Source organism: Berghia stephanieae, chromosome 7, assembly GCF_034508935.2.
Source record: "Berghia stephanieae isolate SIO BIC M18660-M18661 chromosome 7, UCSD_Bste_1.3, whole genome shotgun sequence".
Taxonomy (NCBI): domain Eukaryota; kingdom Metazoa; phylum Mollusca; class Gastropoda; order Nudibranchia; family Aeolidiidae; genus Berghia; species Berghia stephanieae.
In genome coordinates, this window is record NC_088366.1 from 53029556 (window position 1) to 53055985 (window position 26430).

The 26430-nt window shown below is 35.3% G+C and overlaps 1 protein-coding gene and 1 long non-coding RNA gene across 3 annotated transcripts in view; both read left to right on the top strand.

Annotated features, from left to right (window-relative positions):
- LOC144977480 (mRNA (2'-O-methyladenosine-N(6)-)-methyltransferase-like) overlaps nucleotides 1–17995 on the top strand; it is a 29933-nt gene extending 11938 nt beyond the window's left edge. Inside the window, exons 6-13 of one of the 2 annotated variants that reach the window (XM_078922733.1) lie at nucleotides 85–184; nucleotides 1581–1743; nucleotides 4264–4439; nucleotides 5385–5471; nucleotides 6491–6675; nucleotides 8471–8665; nucleotides 10528–10605; nucleotides 12480–17994. In XM_078922733.1, the coding sequence (XP_078778859.1) occupies nucleotides 85–184; nucleotides 1581–1743; nucleotides 4264–4439; nucleotides 5385–5471; nucleotides 6491–6675; nucleotides 8471–8665; nucleotides 10528–10605; nucleotides 12480–12636 (1141 nt within the window). In that variant the 3' untranslated portion in view covers nucleotides 12637–17994. Of the gene's footprint in view, nucleotides 1–84; nucleotides 185–1580; nucleotides 1744–4263; nucleotides 4440–5384; nucleotides 5472–6490; nucleotides 6676–8470; nucleotides 8666–10527; nucleotides 10606–12479 lie in introns of both variants that reach the window. The other variant, XM_078922735.1, reaches the window with a different exon arrangement.
- Nucleotides 17996–19648: 1653 nt separating this feature from the next.
- Nucleotides 19649–25423, top strand: LOC144977482 (uncharacterized). Its single transcript, XR_013646320.1, has 2 exons — nucleotides 19649–20552; nucleotides 21094–25423. It is a non-coding gene; the product is annotated as an uncharacterized LOC144977482 (long non-coding RNA).
- The last annotated feature ends 1007 nt before the right edge of the window (nucleotides 25424–26430 follow it).

The following is a 26430-nucleotide window of genomic DNA, read 5'->3' on the forward strand; positions in this document are numbered from 1 at the left end:
AATAAGTTTGTTGAATTCATGCTGAAGGTCATTTTTATTTAGCATTTTTTTAATGATAATTTTTTAAAATGCATTTAAATATAGGAAAGCATCTCCAGAAAGTCGGAAGGCTGTGAAATTGCAAGTAGAAGAGGCTTTTTCTTGGTTGAGACGGACCCGCTCTGCTTCATACAACGATTACCTGGTAAGTTTCTTTTATTATAACGAAATTGATGTCACTCAGCTCTTTGTTATTGTTTTTTAGACAGCCATTTTAATGATTAGTTCTCATAAAATTCAATCAATTATACTATAAACGTTTGTAAAAATTTTGGTTTTCTGTGTTGGTACATTATAAATCCACCTGGCAGATGGTGTATTTTACCTAAATGCATAGCATCAATAGGCTTTTCATGAACCAATTCCATAACCTTGTTTTATTTCAAAATTTTACCCAACTACTTTCCATCTGATAGTCACTTTAATCTGGTGAGGATTTAGATATACTAATAAAATAAGTAATGCGAGATAACAGAACCAAGACAGAAATGCAGAAGTTATACACTTTGAAATTAGTATTTTTTAATTGAGCATATATATATATATATATATATATATATAGCGCAATATCCAACAAACATGCTCAAAAGTGTTTTACAAGGGGTCCCTGGCCAAGAGCAACATTTAACATTTAAGATGGGACATGACGCCTTTTAGGCGATATTACAATGGGACCCCTAACAGACAAGTAGGCTATCCCATCATTGTCAAAATTCATATTTTCACTTTCTCTCACTTTTAAAATAAATTACCAAGCCAAGTTTCATTCAACTTTATGCAGCTATGTGGTCTAGCGGTATGACACTCGCCTTCGGATCGGAAGGTCCGGGGTTTGAGTCTTCCGCACATAATTGAGTCCTTGGAAAAGGTTCTTTACTCACATACTCTCACCGTAGTCAGGTGTAAAATGTGTACCTGGCTGTTAACAGTATTATCTCAGTGGGAAAAAAAAAATTATTAACAGGCTGTCTAAAAATAATAACAAAGAGCTGAATGACCTCAACCTCGTTCCTTCTATATAAATATTCTTTTTTTTTTTTTTCTCTTGATAATACATAGTAACATATCCCATTGTTTTTCCCCTAAGTTAGATTTATATTTCATTTATTAAAAATACTTATGTGGAATTATGAGGTTTTACCTTTGGATAGTAGGAAGAGTTGCAAGTACAGTGCGGCTATGTGGTCTTGTGGTTTGACACTCACTTTTGGATCGGAAGGTCATGGGTTTGAGCCTCGCTCGGCGCATAGTTGAGACCTTGGAAAAGGCTCTTTACTCATATTCTCTCACCGTACTCAGGTGTAAAATGAGTACCTAGCCGTTAACAGTGTTGTCTCTGTCCGAAAAATTGTAATATCGCCTAACAGGCGTCATGTCCTATCCTATATGTTAAATGTTGCTGTTGACCAGGGACCCCTTGCAAAGCGCTTTGAGCACATTTAGTGGATATTGCGCTATATAAAAGCTCAATTTTTAAAAAAAAATTTTAAAGTACAAAAATGAATAGATATGGTGTTAAAAAATTCTGTTTTGATTTTTAGGAACGCCTCACTCACCTCAAAAGACAGTGCCAGCCTCGACTCTATGAGGCAGCAGAGGAATCTGTGAAAGGAATCTGTACAAAAATCTACAAAATGTCATCAGAAAGTGTTCAAAAAATAGCAGAGAAAACACTGGAAGTTTTCAAAGAGCATAATATCACAGGTAATTTTGAGTGTTTTGTCCTTACTCCTCGTCTTATACCATCCAACTGGGTGGGGATCCTGACCTCCCATAGCGGGCAGGGAGGTACATACTGTGTCTTCTATCCCCTTATATCTGTTTTCCAACATGCTTTCTGTCTTTGTCTTGGAATGAGATTACTTGGTTTTTTCCTGGCCCTGGTCGGAGTCCTGGCTGGGAGGGAAACAGTCAAATGCATAGTTATTGTTTTGGGAGATGATATTTTTTTCCTTGTAAATCATCTCTCTGTTATGCATTATTATATTTGTTATTTTTAATGAATAATGTAGGCATTTGAGTGTATTCCTCTTTGTTGGATTTTGCGCATGTGTCCGGATGAGACATATAGGTGATCTCAAACTAAGTACATTGGTGGTATGCTCTTGGATTCTACATCTGATCCCTATTTGTTCCCAGTTCCCCTTTGTCTTACTTTCTCTTGGCTGCTTTAATTGTAATTCTAGAACTTTTTACTATCCCATTTTCTTCCTTTTTACTGGCGCTGATATGACCTTAATGTGTTGCAAGCGCCGTAAAATCCTTAAAAAAACAAAAAACAATATACCATCCAATTGTTTGTTTGTTTTTTGTTTTTTGGTCTCTATAATTATTATTCACTGGAAAACTTATGAAAGGGAGATCATTTATATAATTCTTTGAATTACTTTTTGTAATGAAGAATTGTCAAGTAATTAATAAAGAACTGTGTGGAAATATATAAAAATATTGATGGCTTGGATCACAAACTTTCCAACTCCTCCAGCTATGCCGGAGATTATAAAGCTACCAACAATATAATGGGGCAATAATCATGAAGTGTTCAGTCACATGTCAAAGGAAAGCATTTTCATTGGACAGTTTTAACCAATAATTATATAGACATGATACGTCATACGTTGAAGAGTGATCTTGGCCTGAAATTTAAAAAACTGCAAAACCTTTGGAGTTGGAATGGTAAATATAACGATTAATAAGTATTGAATTGTAAGCTTCAATTTATTAGATGAGTAATGTGGACGTTTCGGGTTTCCCCTTTACCAACAAAACACGGTGAATAAAGCACTAAGGACGAATCAGATTTGTGTGAATGGCGTAGTCAAGGTCAATAAAAAAAAACCATTGATGTTGATAAAGGGAAACCCTAAACGTCCATAGTATCTGTCTTCGTCTAATAAATTGAAGCTTACAATTCAACACTTATTATGTTTTCCTTCGAGCTTCAAGCTGCAACATTTTCATCAGTTGGAATAGTCTACAACCAGAGCCATAGATATGACATTCAGTATATATAACATAAATAGTTTCAAAATCTGAATAGCATTACTCTACATTTTTTGATTATTCATTTTGGTATGCTGTAAATGATTGGAAACTGTACCAGTGTCTAAAATCTATTGAAATAAGAATTATGAGAATTAATGAGTTTAAAAATCTCTAGTGTTCACTTACAATAGTCTGTTCCCTTGGTAAATATTTTATATATGCATGGACACAGTTTTACACATTTTATAGATACTTTATGTTAAAATGATTGTAAATATGATATATCTACCTTCTCATAGAAGCCATTTTCTTTTTAAATCCTAACTGCGTAGTGAGTATTTGTTAGCCTGACTATAGTTTGTTGGGATTTTTTTGTGCATTATTGTTTAACCCCCGATCCTCGACCGCTGTATAAATGTAACACTCTATTCCCACCTCAATGCCGCCGCGGTCGTTTTAATGTAACGCACCTTTTCCAAGTGACACGCGCATCAGTTGTAGAAATGTAACACAGACCCGACCTTGATTCAGTAAAAGTTCCATTGTGTTCTTTATGAAATAAAAGCCAAAGTTTGATTGGTTGATATTATTAGTTTCAGCCAATCAGCAAACAGTTTATTTAAGCTGTTTGGGTTGAGTATGAAGCTAGTTTTTAACCTATGAAATGACGCGATCAAACCTGAGTGACGGATCAAACCCGAGTGACGCTATATGTTAGCTACGTCATTCAAACTTGCTAGGCAAGTACTGGGAACCGGTCGTTATTTCCGGTTGACCCCAATGCGGTACTAGAGTTAAGAAATATTTCAAAACCCAATTTAAAGAAAACTTGTTTTCTATTTATTTAACTACTCTCAGCTTATAGACACCCAGCTAGCCACGCCTGTTGGACAATTGTCATAATGTAAACAATGACAGTGATTGGTAAACATAGCAAATACACAGGATTTACAATTGATGGTATGTGTCTAAGGAAAATACCCACTGCTTGATCAATAGAACGAACACAGAAAACTTAAACGTTTATAATCTGATAGAGAAAATCATGTGAGCAACTAGTCACCCATTTGATGGTATAAAAACAATAACAATGATCAGAGAGAGGCCGATTTCATTCACGTTATTGTTTATAAACAACCAACTTTATTTGTCCGAGCACGTGTGGAGGTGTGTCACAAATTCTGTGTTTTGATTGGTCAAAATCTACTAGTTAATTTGCTTCCCATTTACTTTATCCAGAGGGTCAACCATTCCCAGAGCCTACTGTCACCAAGTATACGTACTGCTATGCTGTACAGTTAAGCATTCCTTCTCCACGCCTTCCTGTGGTTGAGAGGGTGATAGAGAATGACGTTGCACAGCTGCGGTACAAAGGAGATACCTTGAAGATGAACATCGAGCATTTCTGGAAATTGGTTAGTGAGGCAATGTGTCTTTAAATAGATTTGAACATGTTGTAATTATCACAAAATATAAGATTTGAATGAATATGAGCATTTATATAATATAGACCTGCCAGATCTTGAAATTTAATTACTGATTATTCCGTCTACTTTAATGCCAAATGGAGCCATTTAGAGGACGCGATGCGCTCACGAGATCACTTTTAGCGTGCGTCTTTCCATGTGATCAGTTCATTATTTGGAAGCTCTGTGAATGAATGAATTATTTATTTCTATTTCTGGTACTGATTAATTCTGATTAAGGGACCACGATGCAAATCAGCATTTTTTTACAGAGAATTGTTTGGTGCTGCAAGACGGTATTAAGAATTGCTATTCTTAATGGGTGTCCCTGATTTCACTTTCATTAGGTTTGCAGGTCTATAATACGTTTCTACAGTCTTGTCATACTCCTGCATGTGTGATGGAGAGTCAAATTTTGATTTGAAAAGTTCTTAAGTCTTCATTATAAATCAGAAACAAAATATAAGTAGTCCTTCATAGCTGGTAGGCCGATGGAGCTAGAGTTTATCCTGGTATCTGTAGCTTGAAATGGACATTAGCAGTTGCTTGTTACCCTTTGGATAGGACTCTTGTCAATGGAAAAATACTTTCTGCCAAATCTTACAATCCCAGCTACCCATTCATTTCTGAGTGGATCGGGAGGTCCAAAATAAAATCTCAGCATCAAGTGGTATTTATGTAGGTCTCTGTACTTGTGAAGCTTTCGGGACCCCAGAAACAAAATATACTCCCAAATTTAAATTATATTGGTTAAAGGTTTTTTTATAATGAATAAATAATTTGATCTTTTTTTATATTTTATAAATTTCACAGATGTGAAAAAAAAATGTTTTTGATTTATTTCTTTTTGTGGTATTTGAAAGTTTTTATCTGACCATTCATGTTTTAATACAGGAGCAACTATATGGTTTGAATTGTCGAGATGATCCAAAATTTGACAATTTCCTTGCCAGAGTGTGGTGCCTGTTGAAGAGATATCAGGTAATTAGAGACTCTATTTTTCATCTTGTTCCAGGAAACATCTCAAAGTGATATGATTGTACATTAGGGACAAGGTGGCATGTGCTGTATGGTCCTTGCTTCGTACCCAGAAAACACTGAGCTTGGAGTTTCCAGCACATAGCGCTTTGTGACCTTGAACAAGTCACCTTATCCTTGCTCTCGCATAGCTTTGTGTGACCTTGAACAAGTCACCTTATCCTAGCTCTCGCATAGCGTTGTGTGACCTTGAACAAGTCACCTTATCCTAGCTCTCGCATAGCGTTGTGTGACCTTGAACAAGTCACCTTATCCTAGCTCTCGCAAAGCGTTGTGTAACCTTGAACAAGTCACCTTATCCTAGCTCTCGCATAGCGTTGTGTGACCTTGAACAAGTCACCTTATCCTAGCTCTCGCATAACGTGTGACCTTGAAGTCACCTTACCCTAGCTCTTTTTGTGGTTCTGCATTGCAGTTGATACCGGGTTATGCAATTCTTCCCTTTGAATAGACCCTATAAAGACAAAATTTCCCTACGGGATGAATAAAGGGAATTTATTTAATTTTTTCAGTCAGTGAAAAACATACAGCTAACCATTTTGTATGGTACCTCGTAATCATTTGTTGTATTGCTTTGAAGACATGAGTGATTAAGGGCAGCATGACTCAGCTGTATGGTCCTTGCTTCATACCAGACTACCCGCCTGGCTGTGTGACCTTGAGCAAGTCAACTCTCACTATCTCATTTTGCGGTGCCACAGTTCGGGTGATGTCTGGGTTATTCCAGTCTTCCCTTGGAATAGACCCTAAAGACAGATATCCCCTTAGGGATGAACAAAAGAAATTTTATTTTTTTATTTTTTTACTAAACACATGCCTATTGTAGAATAGTTTTGTGTACTAATAGAATTTTTTTAAAAATAAAAAAATAAATGAATAAAAAAACTAGATGAAGAGAGAAAGAAAGAATGCATTTTTAAATGGCGACAATTATTTTTTAATTCCTCTCCTGCTCCCTGCAGTCATACTTTGGAATCAACGCCCAAGAAGGCAAAAGCAACCAAGGTGCCCTGACCCCTGCCATGATGGAATGTTTCCACAGGGTTTTTGGTGTAACGTTTGAATGTTTCGCCTCCCCATTTAATTGCTATTTTCGACAATACTGTTCTGCTTTCCCTGATACAGATGGCTATTTTGGATCCAGGGGGTGAGTGAGTAGGGCACTTGAAAAAAAAACTTGAGCTTTTATATAGCAGGATTTCTACTAAATGTGCTCAAAGCGCTTTACATAGGGTCCCTGACACATCAACATGTGACATGTAGAACAAGACATGGCGCCTGTGAGGTGATATTACAATTTTTTTCTGACAGAGACAACCTTGTTAACGACCAGGTACTCATTTTACATCTGAGTATGATGAGAGAATGTGAGTAAAGAGCCTTTTCCAAGGACTCAACTATGCTCTGAGCAAGACTTGGATCCAGGACCTTCCGATTCGAATACGAGTGTCATACCACAAGACCATTTAAATGAACAATTCTACTGTGAGCATTTACTCTCAGCATAATTGATTATTGCAATGCCCTGATGAACGAATATACAGACTGGGAGATGACAAACTACAGAAAATTTTTTAAAAGACAACTCATTTTGTAACTCGCTCTACGATTGATGTGCTGATAATTCACTCATTTTACTGGGTGGGGTTCTGACCTCCCACAGTGGGCAGGACTGCACTCATTGTGTCTCTTATCCCCCTGTTTCTGTTTTCCAACATGCTTTCTGTTTTTGTCTTGAAATGAGATTACTTGGTTTTGTCCTGGTATTTGGGAGACATTTTTTAAAAATTGTAAATCATCTCTCTCTTATGCATTGTATTATTTTTGTTTTACATATAAATGATTTGTAAACATTTGAGTGTGTCCCTCTTAGTGGGGGCCTGTGCTTGTGTCAGGAGAGTCATCTAGGTGATCTCAAACTTACGTAAACTGATGGTGTGCTCTTGGAATCTACTTCTGTTCCCTATCTGAAGTAATTCCCCTTTGTCCTCCTTTTTCTTGGGTGCTTTAGTAGTAATTCTAGAACTTTTTACTACCCCATTTTCTTCCTTTTTAATGGTATTCTTCCTTTTTAATGGTGCTGAGATGACCTAAATGTGTTGCAAGTGCAGTAAAATCCTTAAAAACAAACAAACACTCATATTATATAATCATTAATTGATTTTAAGGTTTAAAATAGATTTGAAAATTTGTCTATTTTTTAAAAAATGTCTTTACAAAATAGCTCTAACATATCTGGAAGTAGTACTCAATACCAATGACTGGGTGGGGATCCTGACCTCCCATAGCGGGTAGGGAGGTACATCCTGTGTCTTCTATCCCCTTATATCTGTTTTCCAACATGCTTTCTGTCTTTGTCTTGGAATGAGGTTACTTGGGTTTGTCTTGGCCCTGGTTGGAGTCCTGGCTGGGAGGGAAACTGTCAAATGCATAGTTATTGTTTTAAGAGATGATATTTTTTTCCTTGTAAATCATCTCTCTGTTATGTATTATTATATTTGTTATTTGGATTTTGTGCTTGTGTCCGGATGAGACTTATACTATAAGTTAAAGGTGATCTCAAACTAAGTACATTGGTGGTATGCTCTTGGAATCCACATCTGATCCCTATTTGTTCCTAGTTCCCCTTTGTCTTACTTTTTCTTGGGTGTTTTAATTGTAATTCTAGAACTTTTTTCTTCCTTTTCACTGGCGCTGATATAACCTAAATGTGTTACAAGCGCCGTAAAACCCTTAAAAAACATAAAAACAAACAATACCAATGAATATAAAATTTTCATTTTCTTCTAAATTTCTTTCCATGTCTATTTTGAAATGATGATTTAAGGATAATGATATCAGTAGCAAAGTGTCTATGATTTAGAATTTTAGTACTTAATATAAACAAAATAATATTTGTCATGCAGTAAATAAGCATCTTTTTTTTTTTAAATTGAATACAGGCCATTGCTTGACTTTCATCCGACGAGTGGATCTTTCGAGGCCAACCCTCCATTTTCTGATGAACTGATGGAAGCAACAGTGGACCACATGGAGAGTTTGCTAGCAGAGACCAATGAACCCTTATCCTTTATTGTTTGCATCCCCGACTTCAGAGATCCTCCCACAGAGGCCCTCATTCGACTCGAAAGTAGCAAGTAGGTATCATTTAACGTGTGAAGAATTGGATTTTCAGTAAATGGCTGCTTGAATGACTTACTTACTTATGCCTCTTGGCTCCTGGCGGAGCATAGGGCCTCAACAGCACTCTTCCATCTTCTTCTGTCCTTGGCACAGACCTTTGCCTCACTCCAGGTAAGATTGGAGATGCACAAATCTTGGTGAAGGCTTCTCCAAGTCTGTTTTGGACGACCCCGTTTCCTCTTGCCCTGTGGGTTCCATTCGAGGGCCTGCTTGGTTATATTACAGGGCTCTTTCCGCAGGGTATGGCCACTTTCTGCGTCTGACCTGGACATCCATTTGTTCTTGGTTTGTTCTTGTCCAAAGGTCAGCATTTGGCACTTTGTCAAACCATTTCAACCTGAGTATTTGTCGAAGACAGCGATTGACAAAAGTTTGTATCTTGGCTGATGTTTTCAAGGTTGTTCGCCAAGTCTCTAACCCATACTTTAACATTAGTATTAAATATTTTAAGCTTGGTGCTGCTTGAATAAGAACTTGATAAAATGCAGAGCTGCCAACTCCCATTTTTCACCAGGACTTTCACATTTCAGTTAGTAGAGCACTCACCTCACATGCAAAGGGACTGAGATCGATCCCGGCGAACAGATTTTATTTATGACCCCTCTGTCCACCAATCAGTAATTGGGTAGCTGGGACTGTTAGATCTGGCGAAAATGACTTTTCGAAAGACTAGCATCCTATCCGAAGGGTAGCAAGCAATTGCTATTGTGCGTTTCACACTATAGAAACTGGGATAAACTCTGGCTCAATGGGTTTAATGGGGGTCGCTCATTTGGTATATCACTCGCTTCACAAGCAAAGGGACAGAGATCAATCCTGGGTGCAGTCAAGATTTTTTGAGCTTTTATATAGCGCGATATCCACTAAACATGCTCAAAGCGCTTTACAAGGGGTCCCTGGCCAACAGCAACACTTCACATTTAAAACGGGACATGTACGCACAATGTAATCTCTGAATGATATTTATGGCATAATTCTTCAGAATTTCATAACAAAGAGTTTTCAGTTCTTAAGGCTTTAGTATATGTACATGAAGACCGCTTCAAGTTCAAGAATATTTGTCAGGACAAGTATCTGGATGGGGTTCGTGACTTATAGGTGATCTCAAACTAAGTACATTGGTGGTATGCTCTTGGAATCTACACCTGATCCCTATTTGTTCCCAGTTCCCCTATGTCTTACTTTTTCTTGGGTGTTTTAATTGTAATTCTAGAATATTTTACTATCCCATTTTCTTCCTTTTTACTGGCGCTGATATAACCTAAATGTGTTGCAAGCGCCGTAAAACCCTTAAAAACAAAAACAGGACAAGTATTCCTGTTTCTTGAATGTAAAAAAAATGGTTATTCTTTCTCCTTGATCACAGTAATATCAGAGAATAATTCAATGTAAGGTTTAGTACATGAAAAAGGAATTTCCTAAAGTATTTCATGATCAATGATAGGTTTAGAATTACAATATAATTACTTGACGAACCAAAATGAATATACAGCTTCAAGAAAAGAACTAAATACCAAACACAGAACGTCTTTGGCTCAAAACCCTTCTTTAGCAAAAAAAAAAAAAAAAACATCCAATAAAAACATAGATACATCGCTCAAATCCAAATAGACAGATTTTATGTGATATAGTAATGTTTAATTGGGTTTTTTTTATTTCTTGAAGAAGTGTTTTGAGCCCGAAATGTTTTGTGTTTGGTATTTTATTCTTTTTTTGAAGCTGTTATTTTAAATTTGTTCATTACTTTTTTACAGTCCACAGCTTCTAGTTCTAGCACCTTAGTATCACATATAATGACTTGGAATCCCTTCCTCAGGTTTAAAAGGAAACAGTTCTCTTGTCCAGCCTATGAGCATGAGTACAGACATGGCTTCCAGCACTTACCTCAAGCAAAGTAAGATTTTCCTCTTTTTATTTATATATATATTTTTTTAATTTAAAAAATTGGGTGCTTTGAAAGATATCTTTTTTTTATGGCACAATCAGAGATGCCAACTATTATGAAAATTATGAATTTTTTTAACACAAAAGTGGTGCCAAATGTGAAAATATGAAAATCTTTTGAAAAGTATTTTTGTCAAGCTGCCATTTTCCTTGTTTCTATGAGGTTGGACTATGAGGTTAAAAGTATTTATATTGTTTTTCGACAAGGCGAATGGTTTTCATTTTCACGAATGAAATGGGCATTGCAATGGATTACACATTTTGTGGGGGAAATTACAAATTACACATTTCTGATACCTGAGGTTGGCATCTCTGCACAAGGCCTTACCTAGTTTGGCAGAAATAGGCAGATGTGATTGTGTATGTGTGTGTTTCTCAACATGATTTTGGACTGATGTATCTCTCTGAGGTTCAACATAAACGAAAATCAAACAATCTGGTTGCCTATTAATTTGAAAATGAAAAATTGTTTTTTTCTTGTCGTGCATCCCTTGCCTGATTTTCCTGTGCTACTAAATATATATATTTCAATCACAATTTTGAAGATGTCCTTTATTGATAAAGGCAGCATGACTCAGCAGTATGGTCTTTGCTTCTTACCAAAAAAAGTACCAAGTTCGATTACCCTCCACGCTGCATGGCCAAAGCCCACTAAACAGCTCTGCACACGATGCTTGGGTTATTCTAGTCTTGCCTTAGAAAAGACCTAAAAACAAATTTTCTTGGGGATGAATATAGGAAATTTTATTTTATCATTATTTATTTATTTATTCAACAACACCATCTCTCATTTGTCTCTGGGTGGGGTTCCTGACCTCCCATAGTGGGCAGGGGGGTACATACTGTGTCTTCTATCCCCTTATATCTGTTTTCCAACATGCTTTCTATCTTTGTCTTGGAATGAGATTACTTGGTTTTGTCCTGGCCCTGGCCGGAGTCCTGGCTGGGAGGGAAACAGTCAAATGCATAATTATTGTTTTGGGAGATGATATTTTTTTCCTTGTAAATCATCTCTCTATAATGTATTATTATATTTGTTATTTTAAATGTATAATGTAAGCATTTGAGTGTGTTCCTCTTTGTTGGATTTTGTGCTTGTGTCCGCATGAGACATATAGGTGATCTCAAACTAAATACATTGGTGGTATGCTCTTGGAATCTACATCTGATCCCTATTTGTTCCCAGTTCCTCTGTCTTACTTTCTCTTGGCTGCTTTAATTGTAATTCTAGAACTTTTTACTCTCCCATTTTCTTTCTTTTTACTGGCGCCTAAATGTGTTGCAAGCGCCGTAAAACCCTTAAAAACAAACTCATTTGTCTTTATCGTGTCATTCATCGTGTTTTGTTGACAAAGGGGAAACCCAAAATGTCCACATTATCTGCCATTGTAAATGAAATTGAAGCTTCTATTCCATTTTATTAGTGTTACTTAAAAATATAATCAGTGTTAATAAATAATATTAAATGAGCATTTATATCTTGCAAAACGTGATCAAAGTGCTTTACATGGGGCCTTAGCCAACAGCAACACTTAACATGTAGGACAAGTGATGACGCCAGTTAAGCAGTATTGAAATTTTTTTCCGACAGACAACGCTGTTAACCTCCAGGTATTCATTTTACACCTGAGTATGGTGAATGTGAGGAAAAGCCTTTTACCAGAGCTCAGCTACACAAAAAGTCTTTGAACCCAAGACCTTCAGAAGGCAATGTCATACCACAAGACCACAAAGCAACATGTTAATACTTTTTGTATAGCCTTTAATCCCCATTTCCTTTTTTCTATTTTATGCATTCTCTCCCTCTTTATAATCAATTTACAGAACTGAGATGACTTCAAAAGCAGCCTTCGGCACTCTGATAGTTTTCCTTCAAAACAATGCTGGCTTTGCCAAATGGGGTCCAACACCAGAGAAAATCAGTGAAGTAATTCTGGCATCCCGACCAAAGGATCCAGTCAAGGAGGCTTCTCCACCATGATCTCATATCATCAGCATTATCATTATCATCATCATCATCATCCTTATCATCATCATCATCATCATCATCATCATCATCCATTATAGCTATCTTTAATTGTCCCATAGTTGGTAGAGCACTCGCTTCACACATGAAGGGACCGGGACTGATTCGAGAGTGAAGTCAAAATTTATTTCTATTTTGGACCCCCCTCTGTCTACCCAACAGTGATTAGGTAACTGGGTCTGTTAGATCTGGCAAAAAGTACTTTGCGACTATGTGTCCTATCCGAAGGGTAGCAAACAATTGCTAATATCTGTTTCATGTTATAGAAATCAGAATAACCCCTTCTTCCATGGCTGTCAAGGACTACTTTATTGTATTTCTATAAGAGGATCACTGGAGGGTTTATTCTTTGAATCTAGAAATAGCAGAAGGAGGGGGGGGGGGAGTATTTTGAATAATTAGAAAATGAAAGAGGTTTTATTAAGGCAGAAATTTTTTTTTTAAAGATAGGGAAATTTTTTTTTTTTTTCTTCAAATAAACTGTAAGATAACTCGCTCAGAGTTTGTTAATACCTCTCTAGTCTTTTTTTTTTTTTTTTTTGGTTAGATTTACATGCAACTTCAAAAGTTATCAACTAGACTCACATTGTTTTCAAGAATCTGATAAGCAAATATGTCATCCTCATTTCAAAATAGTCCTTTTTTGTATTTTTACGGAAAGAATATCGAAGGGAATGCACACTTAAATCTCGATACAAATATATCAATTCATCCTTAATTTATATCATATCTAATATTGTAAAATAGGTCTTCACCTTCGTGTCTCAGACTTATAAAAATATTTTTATTTTTATTTTTTTCTCGTTTATTTTGTTTTGTTTTGATTTTTCATTCATTTTAAAAATCTTATCCAATTTGGTGATATACATTTTAGTGATAAAGATATATGCTTTCAATGTTACTAGCCTTTTTGCTGCTCATTGGGGACCCTTGACCTTCCCTTGCTGACTGAGGAGATCAACCCTTGCAGCTGAGTGGGGTTCTTGACCTCCCATAGTGGCAGAAAGGTACTTGCTGTGTCTTCTATATCTCTATTCCAACATGCTTTCTGTCTTTGTCTTGGAATGAGATTACTTAGTCTTGTCCCGGACCCTGGCTGGGAGGGAAACAGTCTAATGTATAGTTATATTTTTGGGAGATGATATTTGGTTTTGTATAGTATGACTGATATTAATTTTGCCATTTATTGCGGATGAATTTTGTATTGGTTAATGATTTGGAAATTTTCAAGTAGTCAGGAATGTTTGCATCTGTCCTTGACCTTGAATGCGACAACGGAATCCGTATAGTCAGCACTGTTAAAGTTAAAGTCATCTTCTGTTAAAAGTTTTTGTTGGTCCCAAATTGTCTGTTCCCTATCTAAGAGTTTTCCGTTGATAATGGATAAAGTCAACTTTGCTTAAAATCAACCAATCGTTCTGGTCTCACTGTGTGTGTTGGCTTTATCAGGATTCCACTGTACTTGGTTCACATTTGCACTGGCTCAGACCTGTCATAGAGAGGAACAGAATTGTTTAATGTTTGTTTTTTAAATATTTTTTATTTAACAGAATGGTGTGTGGGAGGGGCTTTGGGGTAATAATTTTATTCTTGTAAATTTTTCCTTGTTAATTTTGTGTTGTCAGTTTATTGATATGCAATGATTATTTGACTTTATGTTACTAAATGAGGAGTCTGATTCTGTGCCTGTCGAGTTGGCATTTCAATGTGATTTCAGACTAAATATAAGGATAGATGACGCTTGGGATTGACTCTATTCCCTGACTGAAGTGGTTTACTTTTGTTTTCCTTTCTCTTAGGCCTTTGTAAACAAATCGAAATATAGTATCTGATAATCTTTTGGTCACCCATCATCTTTTATTTTTTAATTAGTGTAGAAACAACCCCAAAGTACTGCAATTGTCGTATAAACTTGTATAATAAAACTTTAATTCCAAGATGAGAGCTTAATTTATTGGTTTACCAAAATTATTTACAACTTATATATATATATTTATATAGTCAGGAAGCACAAGCTAACTTATCACATCAGCATTACTGGAAATGTTTAATTTTTCTGAATCCAACTGGGATGAAATTAGTCTACCCTACTGATATGTAATATAATATTTTGTGAGTAATGTTTTATATCTTTTTGTTTGCTTATTTTATTCAGGAATGCTAAGTATGAATACTGGCTTCAAATTGTACTGAATATTTGATACGTCATGAAACTTTTGATAAGAGTTGCAATAGATCTTTAAACTGTTTTAAATCCAAATAGAAACTGTTTGTCTGTGTGTAGCCTATACCCTGACCCAGGGTGAAAAAGGCAATGATGATGATGATGATGAGATAGATCTACCACAACATCTTGAATGTAAAAAGGATATATATGAACATATAATTTTTATAATTTTTTACTTGTAATTGCACTGGGTGCGTTTGTTTTCTTTAACTTTATTTACGCAATAGTCAGGGGTAGTACTCTTTTTATTGGAATTAATTTGTTAAAAAATAAGGATATATATAGGTTCCCAACCTCCCACACTAGGCAGAGGGGTACTTGTCTTCTATCCCCCTGTATCTGTTTTCCAATTGCTTTCCGTCTTTGTCTTGGAATGAGATTACTAAGTTTTGTCCTGACACCCTGATACCTCGTTTTTAAAAAAAAAACGAGCAAGGGAGTGGAAGAAGAAAAAGATTGTTTGATTTCCTCAGAACTCTTGTCCAGGGACTTTCTCTAAATGGTTAATCAATTATGTATTCCTATGTGTCAGATTTCTGTTCTCTTACTTGTTGAAATGGATTCAGTGTGCACCTGTCCCTGCGTCTTATTAGTCACGGCACAAATATTATCAATAATATTTGAAATCTTTGGGGTTTTTTCATCTGGTAATTATATGAATTAATTGTGATTTTAAGAGTCAGATACCCGACAAAATTTTCCTTCTCCTTCATCTCGATATTGAATGAATTTTTAAGTTATTCAAATTTTTAAAAATGTATAACTATGAAATACTACAGGAGCGAGGTGTACACATATGCAGGTCTGACATCCAAATGCAATTATGGGCCTGGTTTAAGATTATTGTATTGGACAATATTTTGTGTCTTTTTTTGCGGGAGGGGGTTGGGGGGGGGATTTCCATAACAATAATGAGCCCATAATAAATTGGGTTATCAGACCTTCCTATATGTACACGTCGTGCAGGAAGGAAATGTAATCTGATAGGTTGGCAGGATAATGAGGTGGATTTCCTTCCCTTGATGAGAATGTGCTTTGTGTTATATCCAAATTGATATGTTATATCATACATAACAGCTATGTGTAAGTAGAGATAAGAAATCATGAAATGTAAATAGATTATTTTATTTTTTTATATAAAGTATTTATTGTACATATTATTAGATGATAATATTTTGAATTTCCTGTCTGTACCCATCATTATCTTCACTGATGTCATGGTTGCCCTTGTCATTATCATCATTATCAATGTAGTCCATCCTTATCAACATTGTATCGTCCATCATTATCATCATCAATATTTACCATCATTATCAACATCATCATCATCCATCATCATCATCATCATCCATCATAATCATCCATCATAATCATTATCCATCATCATCATCATAATAATCATTTTTGTTGCTTTCATTCTCCTCATAGTAATCATTGCAATCATCCTGACTGCTATCTCTTCCAATATTTTTATAGATCTGATCCATTTAAAGATATATTTTTGTGTTTGATCAAAATTTGTCGTTCAACTATGTTTGTAATTTCTATTTATTTTTAATTTCTTATTTTTAAATTCAATTTTTATCATTTAATTATGAAAGAAGTGCAATAATTGGTTACATTACGAAATCATAATTATAATATTAGTGTGTGCTATTATTACTATGTTAATATTTTAAACCCTAAAGCTATTGTTTTTTAAAATGCTAAAGCGATTGTAACGATCTAAATAAACAAGTGTTATTATTGTGATCCATTAATAATTATAACCATTTGAAAGCCAATGGTATTGTAGTAATATCACTCATATAACATGAGAGTTACAAAGTTTCAATTTTTTAGCAGATTTGCTTAAATTTTCTTACTGTTTTATCACAGATGGTGTTCATTTCCTAAGATCAAAAAGGATGTCAGACTTAAAACTAAGACTTCTGTCATTGTCTCAGTCTGAGTGGGGTCTAATGGTCAAATGTATCGTCATAGTTATAGCGATATTTAGTTATCGTTTTGGGAATTTTTTTTTTTTTCCCTTGCAAATCATCTCTCTGTTTTAGATTGATATATTTTTTGTATTGAATATACAATGTTTATTTAACATTTGTGTGCATTCCTCTCAGTGGGATCCTGTGCTTATGTCTGGATTTGACTTTTAGGTGATCTTAAATGGAGTACACTGAAAGTGTGTTTGCGGAAACTATATTTAAACCCTATTTGAACCATTCTTACTTATGTGCTTTTAATCCAAAATGTAGAATTCTTTACTATCCAATTTTCTGCCTTTTTACTGGAGGTGAAATGACCTAAATGTGTTTCTAACACCGTAAAACCCTTAAAAGGGAATAAAACAAAACAAAGATTTATGAAGTTTCAATTTGAGCAGATTTGCTGAAATTCTCTTAGTGTCTTTATCACAAATGGGGTTTGTTCTGTGAAATCAAAAAAGGATGTCACACTGAAAGCTAAAGGACTTCTGGGTCATTCTCACTACCCTTTTTCATAATGCTTACCAAAGTAATACTAAGCTGCTCAAAGCTGTGGACTGTAAAAATTAATGAACAAAAATTAATATAACAATTTAAAATTATTTTTTTAATACCAAACACAGTTTCGGTCTCAAAACCCTTCTTTAGACAATAACAAAATCAATAAAAACGTAAATACATCACTTAAAAACCAAATAGACGGCAACTATCAAGAATTTTTAGATCCAGTGCAGAAAGGTTGAAGGAACTATCAATGAAATAAATTTGATTAGGCACAAAGCTAACAACAAATTAATGATAACGGCCGAAAATATCCTCTTAAAACTACTTAATTGAGAACTAGCTCCAGATATCATTATTATTGGGCGACCCCAAGTATTACAGTAGAACTCGGAAATAGCGAGTTCGACGGGTCCACTCCTGATTACTCGCTATTTCCGAGTTCTCGCTATTCCCGAGTTGCCAGGAAAGGTCACTCGGCTGTACAAAAATATGGAAAGACAATGTGTGTGGGTGTGTGTGTGGGTGTGTGTGTGGGTGTGTGTGTGGGTGTGTGTGTGGGTGTGGGTGTGGGTGTGGGTGTGGGTGTGGGTGTGGGTGTGGGTGTGTGTGTGGGTGTGTGTGTGTGTGTGTGTTTGTGCATGTGTGCCGCGCGTGCGTGCAAATGACTGTGTGGATAAAGTGGGGTGGGGGGCGGGGTTGAACACGGCCTTCGTTAACTACGTAATGATGGCCACAGGTTGTGTGTGTGTGCGAGTGTTTGTATGCACTAGGCATGTTTGATGAGGTAAGCAGGCGCATCACTCAATCACTGACCCACTGAAAATGATGGTTCCACGCTCCCCTCTCTCGTTGAACGTGTCGTTCGTTAACGAATGCTACTCGCTGACCGATACTGCTAAGTGTTGACATCTTGGCTGCCAAGTCGCGTGGCACCACATTGGGTGAATAATTGACCCCCACCCCAATACACACGCACACAAACAAACACACCCAAATGTGTTTCCCCAACTATGTACTACTACAGACTAGGCTACTACTACTATGTAATATTACTCGTAACGAAAAATAAAAAAAGGAAAGAAGCTAGGCTAAAAATATTTAAATCGCCCTTGTCTGTTGTTTTGCTTTACTTCGTTCGAAGTCCTAGGCTGGGGCAGGAAATGCTCGTTATTTCCGAGTTGACCTCTTTTTCATACTCGCTACTATCATGCTAATTTTATTGACTCAAATAAGAGAAAAAAACGGGGATTTAGATTTTACTCGCTATTTCCGAGTTCTCGCTATTTCCGAGTATGTTACTTTCATGTTCTACTGTACTATTACACAAATGATGATAATGGCTCAAGCCATACTTTTAGATTACAGTGAGGATCCTGACCTCCCATAGCGGGCAGGGAGGTACATACTGTGTCTTCTATCCTCTTATATCCGTTTTCCAACATGCTTTCTGTATTTGTCTTGGAATGAGATTACTTGGTTTTGTCCTGGCCCTGTCCGTAGTCCTGGCTGGGAGGGAAACAGTCAAATGCATAGTTATTGTTTTGAGAGATGATATTTTTTTCCTTGTAAATCATCTCTCTGTTATGTATTATTATATTTGTTATTTTGAATGTATAATGTAAGCATTTGAGTTTATTCCTCTTTGTTGGATTTTTTGCTTGTGTCCGGATGAGACTTATAGGTGATCTCAAACTAAGTACATTGGTGGTATGCTCTTGGAATCTACATCTGATTCCTATTTGTTCCTAGTTCCCTTTTGTCCTCCTTTTTCTTGGCTGCTTTAATTGTAATTTCAGAACTTTCTACTATCCCATTTTCTTCCTTCTTACTGGCGCTAATATAACCTAAATGTGTTGCAAACGCCGTAAAACCTTGAAAAACAATAAAAACAAAACAGTTATCATCGAAAATCATATTTCATTATTTGAGATAATTATTCTTTCAATTGGGATAGATATTTGATTTTGTCTCACACAAATGTCGATTCAGATGGAACTATTTTGCTGTTGTTTCAAAATGTCAAGGGCTCTCTCACCTTATATTTTCGATTTTTCTAGAGTTATGGTGGACATCGATAAACTCAAATAAGATGGATAGCTGTTTTTATTTACGTTTCGAATCTTGGATTAGAGTGTTTGCAAGATACAACATATATATATATATATATATATATATATATATATATATATATATATATATATATAGAGAGAGAGAGAGAGAGAGAGAGAGAGAGAGAGTGAGAGAGAGAGAGCATTTTGAAAATCAAGTATAGTTCATGCAAATTAGTATTCATTTTGAGAAATCTTATTTTTTTTGAAAAGGTTCGATTAAATTATGAAACAAAAACCAAAGAAACAAAAAAACAAATAAAAATAAAGCATTTTTACAATCACCCACATTTTCATAAATGTAAGCAATTGCGCTAAAAATCATGGGGTTTTGAATTCGTGTCAATGTCATTTTTTGTTGCTTTTTGTTTACTTTGTATTTACTGTTTGGTTTGTGTTGGTTTTTTTTTTTTTTTTTTTTTTTTTGTTTTTTTTTTTTTGTTTTGCTTTTATTCTGATTAATGAATTTTTTTTTAAATGTTTGCTTGCTTGTAACTATTGCTATTCAGTTAATTTATTGGTAATATTTTCGAGCTATGCAAAATTTTAATAAGTAATACTTAATATTTGACTTATTATGAATTAAATCAACAGAACAAGGTAGTCTCTGGTATGCAAAATCTCATAATTTGTAAAGATATATTTCTTATCCCCAATAATATCCGATGTTTCCAAGGGCCTGACCTTAATACAAATGTTGCTGCTTGGAGCTCAAAGAAATAAATAACACTGGGTGGGGATCCTGACCTCCCATAGCGGGCAGGAAGGTACACACTGTCTTCTATCCCCTTATATCTGTTTTTCAACATGCTTTCTGTCTTTGTCTTGGAATGAAATTACTTAGTTTTTTTCTTGGCCTTGGTCGGAGTCCTGGCTAGGAAGGAAACAGTCAAATGCATAGTTATTGTTTTGGGAGATAATATTTTTTTCCTTGTAAATCATCTCTCTGTTATGTATTAGTATATTTGTTATTTTTTAATGTATAATGTAAGCATTTGAGTGTGTTCCTCTTTGTTGGATTTTGTTCTTGTGTCCGGATGAGACTTATAGGTCTGGGTGGGGATCCTGACCTCCCATAGTGGGCAGGGAGGTACATACAGTGTCTTCTATCCCCTTATATCTGTTTTCCAACATGCTTTCTGTCTTTGTCTCGGAATGAGATAACTTGGTTTTGTCCTGGCGCTGGTCGGAATCCTAGCTGGGAGGGAAACAGTCAAATGCATAGTTATTGTTTTGGGAGATGATATTTTTTTCCTTGTAAATCATCTCTCTGTTATGTATTATTATTATTTTGAATGTATAATGTAGGCATTTGAGTGTGTTCCTCTATGTTGGATTTTGTGCTTGTGTCCGGATGAGACTTATAGGTGGTCTCAAACTGAGTACATTGGTGGTATGCTCTTGGAATTTACATCTGATCCCTATTTGTTCCCAGTTCCCCTTTGTCTTGACTTTTTCTTGGGTGCTTTAATTGTAATTCTAGAACTTTTTACTATCCCATTTTCTTCCTTTTTACTGGCGCTGATATAACCTAAATGTGTTGCAAGCGCCGTAAAACCCTTAAAAACAACAAACAAAAACAGACTTATAGGTGATCTCAAACTAAGTACATTGGTGATATGATCTTGGAATCTACATCTGATCCCTATTTGTTCCCAGTCCCCCTATGTCTTACTTTCTCTTGGATGCTTTAATTGTAATTCTAGAACTTTTTACTATCCCATTTTCTTCCTTTTTACTGGCGCTGATATAACCTAAATGTGTTGCAAGCGCCGTAAAACCCTTAAAAGCAAACAAACAAATAAATAACAGAAGTCAAATTGAGTGGAAGCTTCAATTTAATTGATTAACCAGATATGGACGTTTTGGGTTTTTTCCCTTGTCAACAAAACATGATGAATGAAACACAAGGACTAATGGGAAATAAGGGGATAATAATAATAATAATAATAATGCTGAAAACTTATATAGCGCTAAGGATGGCATCGCTTTGGTGAATAAGTGAAAAATACCTTTTGATCGTGGGGTTTGTTTTTTTCCCAGAACTAAAAATGAGTCCCCTTTTGATATTATGTTTGCACTATTTAATCATATCCCTTATTGCGAGTATCCCGAGTTGATGTCTTAATTAAAACTTTCGTTTTCACAGACAAGCCACACTTTTTTTTCTAGACATTTTTTTGTCCTGGGTGTTGAGCCTGTTGTTACAGTTAAAAGTTAAGCTCTAAGTTGATGGTTTCTGAAACGAGGCGAATCAATGCTGAAAAATTTTTGTACCCTTTTTAAATCAAATAATAAACAGGAAAAACAGGGAAATAAAACCCACCTTATCTCTTAATTCTCTGGAGTTCATTTCAATGGAAAATGGAACAAATTTGTTTGATTTTCGGTCATGGTGAACTCGAGAGAGAGAGAGAATTAATTATTGTTCTGAAAGAAGATTTTTAAAAATTAAAAAATAATCAGTGTATGTACGGCACCCTTTATAGTTGTGCACCAATGTGGTCTAGTGGTATGACACTCTTTTTTCGGATTGGTCAGAAGGTCCGGGGTTGAAGTCCTGCTCTGAGCGGCGCATAGTTGAAACCTCGGAAAAGGCTCTTTACTCACATTCTCTCACCCGTATTCAGGTGTAAAATGAGTGCGTGGAGTTTAACAGCATTGTCTTTGTCGGATAAAAATTGTAACATCGCCTAATACGCATCATGTCTCATCCTACATGTTGAAGTGTGGCTGTTGGTTAGGGGTCCCTTGTAAAGCCATTTGAACCTGTATTGTGGATATTGCGGTATGTATTTGCTCTATTTTTATTTTATTAAAAAAAATTTTTTTTTTCATTTGCTACATTTTATACCTATTCCAGCGAAAATAAAGTTATCAGAGTGAATGCATCATTATGATATAAGATCTATAGGATGTGAATTTATCATACATGTTATGTATGGTATTACAATGATTTATAAAATTATTGATTTATGTTTTTTTTTTGTTTTTTTTTTGTTTTTTTTTAATATGATTTTACTTTCTCCCAGGCAGCAAGATTATCCTGACGGACTCTTTAGCATTGATCCTTTTTGTTTATTACTGATGATTTGTTTATAGTTGCAGGACCTCCCATGGTGGGCAGGAGGTCACTTGCTGTGTCTTCTTCTTCCCCTATAAATATGTTTTCTGAGTTGCTTTCTGTCCTCGTCTTGGGATGGAATTACTTGGTTTTGTCCAAGCCATTTCCTCGCCTGAGAGGGAAACAGTCAAATGTATAGTGTTAGTTTGAGGTGGTGATTTTTTTTAAAATTGTAAATCATCTTTGTTATTCATTATTTTATTTATTTTTTTTTTTTTTTTTGATGGTTTGTAAACATTTGAGTGTATTCCTCTTGGTGGGATTCTGTGCTTGTGTCATGATAAAGCTTTTAGGTGATCTCAAACTAAGTACACTGATAGTATATTCTTGGAATTTACATCTGTTCCCTATTTGGAAATATTCCCTTTCGTCTTACTGGGTGGGGTTCCTGACCTCCCATAGTGGGAAGGGAGCTACACACTGTTTCTTCTATCCCCCTATATCTATTTTCCAATATGCTTTCTGTCTTTGTCTTGGAATGCGATTTCTTGGTTTTGCCCTGGCCGGAGTCCTGGCTGGGAGGGAAACAGTCAAATGCATAGTTATTGTTTTGGGAGATGACATTTTTTCCTTGTAAATCATCTCTCTGTTATGTATTATTATATTTGTTATTTTGAATGTATAATGTAAGCATTTGAGTGTATTCCTCTTTGTTGGATTTTGTGCTTGTGTCCGAATGAGACTTATAGGTGATCTCAAACTAAGTACATTTACGGAATCTACATCTGATCCCTATTTGTTCCCAGTTCCCCTATGTCTTACTTTTTCTTGGGTGCTTTAATTGTAATTCTCAAACTTTTTACCATCCCATTTTCTTCCTTTTTACTGGCGCTGATATAACCTAAATGTTTTGCATGCGCCGTAAAACCAAACCAACACTGATAGTGTGCTCTTGGAATCTACACTTGCTGTTCCCTATTTGAACCAATTCCCATTTGTCTTACTTTTTCTTGGGTAGGCCTTAATCATAATTTTAGAACTTTTGACTATCCCATTTTCTTCCTTTTTACTGACGCTGATATGACCTAAATGTGTTGCAAGCACTGTAAAACCCTTAAAAAACAAACAAAACCTAGTATATTCCGACATAATGCCGTGTTGAGACGATGGGTCACATGTAGGTATTCAACTTTTATTTTTTTACCAAAATTGACCAAATTTCTGATTTTCAACCCCCAGATTCGGATTTTTAACCAAAATTTAAAAGGAAAACTGTTGAAAATGTTCTTTTTTTTTCTAATTAAAAAAAAAATAGAAATTGATTGTTTTCCAAACTGAACACCACTTCATTACTTCTAAAACACTTTAATGTGACAAAACGCACAAGAAAATTCCGGATAGAAATCGGGCAAGAAAAAGCCGACCATAGGCATTTTATAGTTGATACCCGACGTGCACTTTCCTATTTGCAGATCTGATTTCTTAATTTTTTATGGTCTCATTGTTGTAATGGAAATACAATCAAATCAACACAAAATGAAAATGTTGTCTATTTTAACAATGTTAAATCGAGCCGAAAATGTCATACTGATATTAAACCTGCAAACTATTTAGCTGTTGGTCGATATTTAACTTGCAAACATTACGCACGTTGATTGATTTTAAACCTGCAAACGTGTTAGTTGGTTGATATTAAACCTGCAGATATGTGTACATTGGTTGATATTAAACCTGCAGATATGTGCTTGGTGGTTGATATTAAACCTGCAGATATGTGCTTGGTGGTTGATATTAAACCTGCTAACATGAAAACGTTGGTTGGTATTAAACATGCAAATATGTGCTCGTTGGTTGATATTAAACCTGCATATACTTACCGTGTCTTCTATCCCCTTATAGCTGTTTTCCAATTTGCTTTCTGTCTTTGCCTTGGTATGAGATTACTTGGTTTTAACCTGACCCTGGTCGGAGTCCTTGACTGGGCGGGAAACAGTCAAATGCATTGTTATTATTTTGGGAGACACTTTTTTTCCTTGTAAATCATCTCTCTGTTATGCATTATTCTATTTGTTAATTTGAATGTATAATGTAAGCATTTGAGTGTATTCCTCTTTGTTGGATTTTGTGCTTGTGTCCGGATGAGACTTTAGGTGATCTCAAACTAAGTCCATTGGTGGTATGCTCTCGAAATCTACATCTGCTCCCTATTTGTTCCCAGTTCCACTTTGTCTTATTTTCTCTTGTGTGTTTTAATTGTAATTCTAGAACTTTTTACTATCCCATTTTCTTCCTTTTTACTGGCGCTGATATGACCAAAATGTGTTGCAAGCGCCGTAAAACCCTTAAAAACAAAAACAACAAATCTGCAAATATGTACACGTTGACCGATATTAAACCTGCTAACATGTGCAAATTGGTCTAAATTAATCCTGCAAAGATGTGCGCTTTTGTTGTATTGAACCTGCAAATATGCGCACGTTGGTTGATAAATATGGTTTTTCCATAAAATTCAGATTTTTCTTTTTTTTTGCCCAAAATCTCCCGATTATTTCTCTGTTTTCTCTGAAAAAAAAAAGTTAGCAGACAGATTTTAATAATTTTTTTTTTAATTTCGTTCATTGTTGTATATATTGTATATTCTATACGCTACATTAATTGCTATTGGTATAGAGTGTCCTCATAATCATAACGCCCTCCGATTTTTATTTCATCTAATCAACTGTTAATTGTGAATTTATGTCATTTAAAATCTATTATTATTATTTCAAACTATATTATTTGTATGACTTTTTTTTTTATTGGTGATGTAAAAATTATTTCTGAGTACATAAATCATGTGAATTTGGATCTTTTATCATATTTAGCGTTTTGTTTCAGTCGCTTCATTCACACTGTTTGTTTTGTTTTGTTTGTTTTTTTTTTTTTTTTTTTTTTGTTTTTTTTTTTCTTGTTTTTTTTTGTTTTGGTTTTTTTTTTGTTCTATTTTTTTTTCTTTTTTTTTTTTTTTTTTTTTTTCTTTCTTTTTTTTTTTTTTCTTTCTTTCTTTTTTTTTTTTTTCTTTTTTTTTTTTTTAACATTTGATTTGTAAACATTTGAGTGTATTCCTCTCAGTGGAATCGTGTGCTGGTGTCTGTGTGAGACTTCGGTGATCTCAAACTAACTACACTGATAGCATGCTCTTGGAATCTACATCTGTTCCTTCTTTGAATCATTCCCCTTTGTCTTACTTTTTTCCTCCAAGTCCTGGGTGGGGTTCCCTACCTCCACAGTGGGCAGGGAGGTACTTACCATGTCTTCTATCCCCTTATATCTGTTTTCCAACTTGCTTTCTGTTTTTGTCTTGGTGTGAGATTGCTCGGTTTTGTCCCGACCCTGGCCGGAGTCCTTGACTGGGAGGGAAACAGTCAAATGCATAGTTATTGTTTTGGGAGATGATATTTTTTCCTTGTAAATCATCTCTTTGTTATGTGTTATTATATTTGTTATTTTTAATGTATAATGCAAGCATTTGAGTGTATTCCTCTTTGTTGGATTTTGTGCTTGTGTCTGGATGAGACTTATAGGTGATCTCAAACTAAGTGCATTGGTGGTATGCTCTTGGAATCTACATCTGATCCCTATTTGTTCCCAGTTCCCCTATATCTTACTATTTCTTGGGTGCTTTGATTGTAATTCTAGAACTTTTTACTATCCCATTTTTTTCCTTTTTACTGGCGCTGATATGACCTTAATGTGTTGCAAGCGCCGTAAAACCCTTAAAAACAAAAACAAAAACAATTTCCTCCAAGTTCTTTTAATTGTACATCTAGAATGTTTTTGCTGTCCAATTTTCTTCCTTTTTACTGGCGCTGATGTGGCTTAACT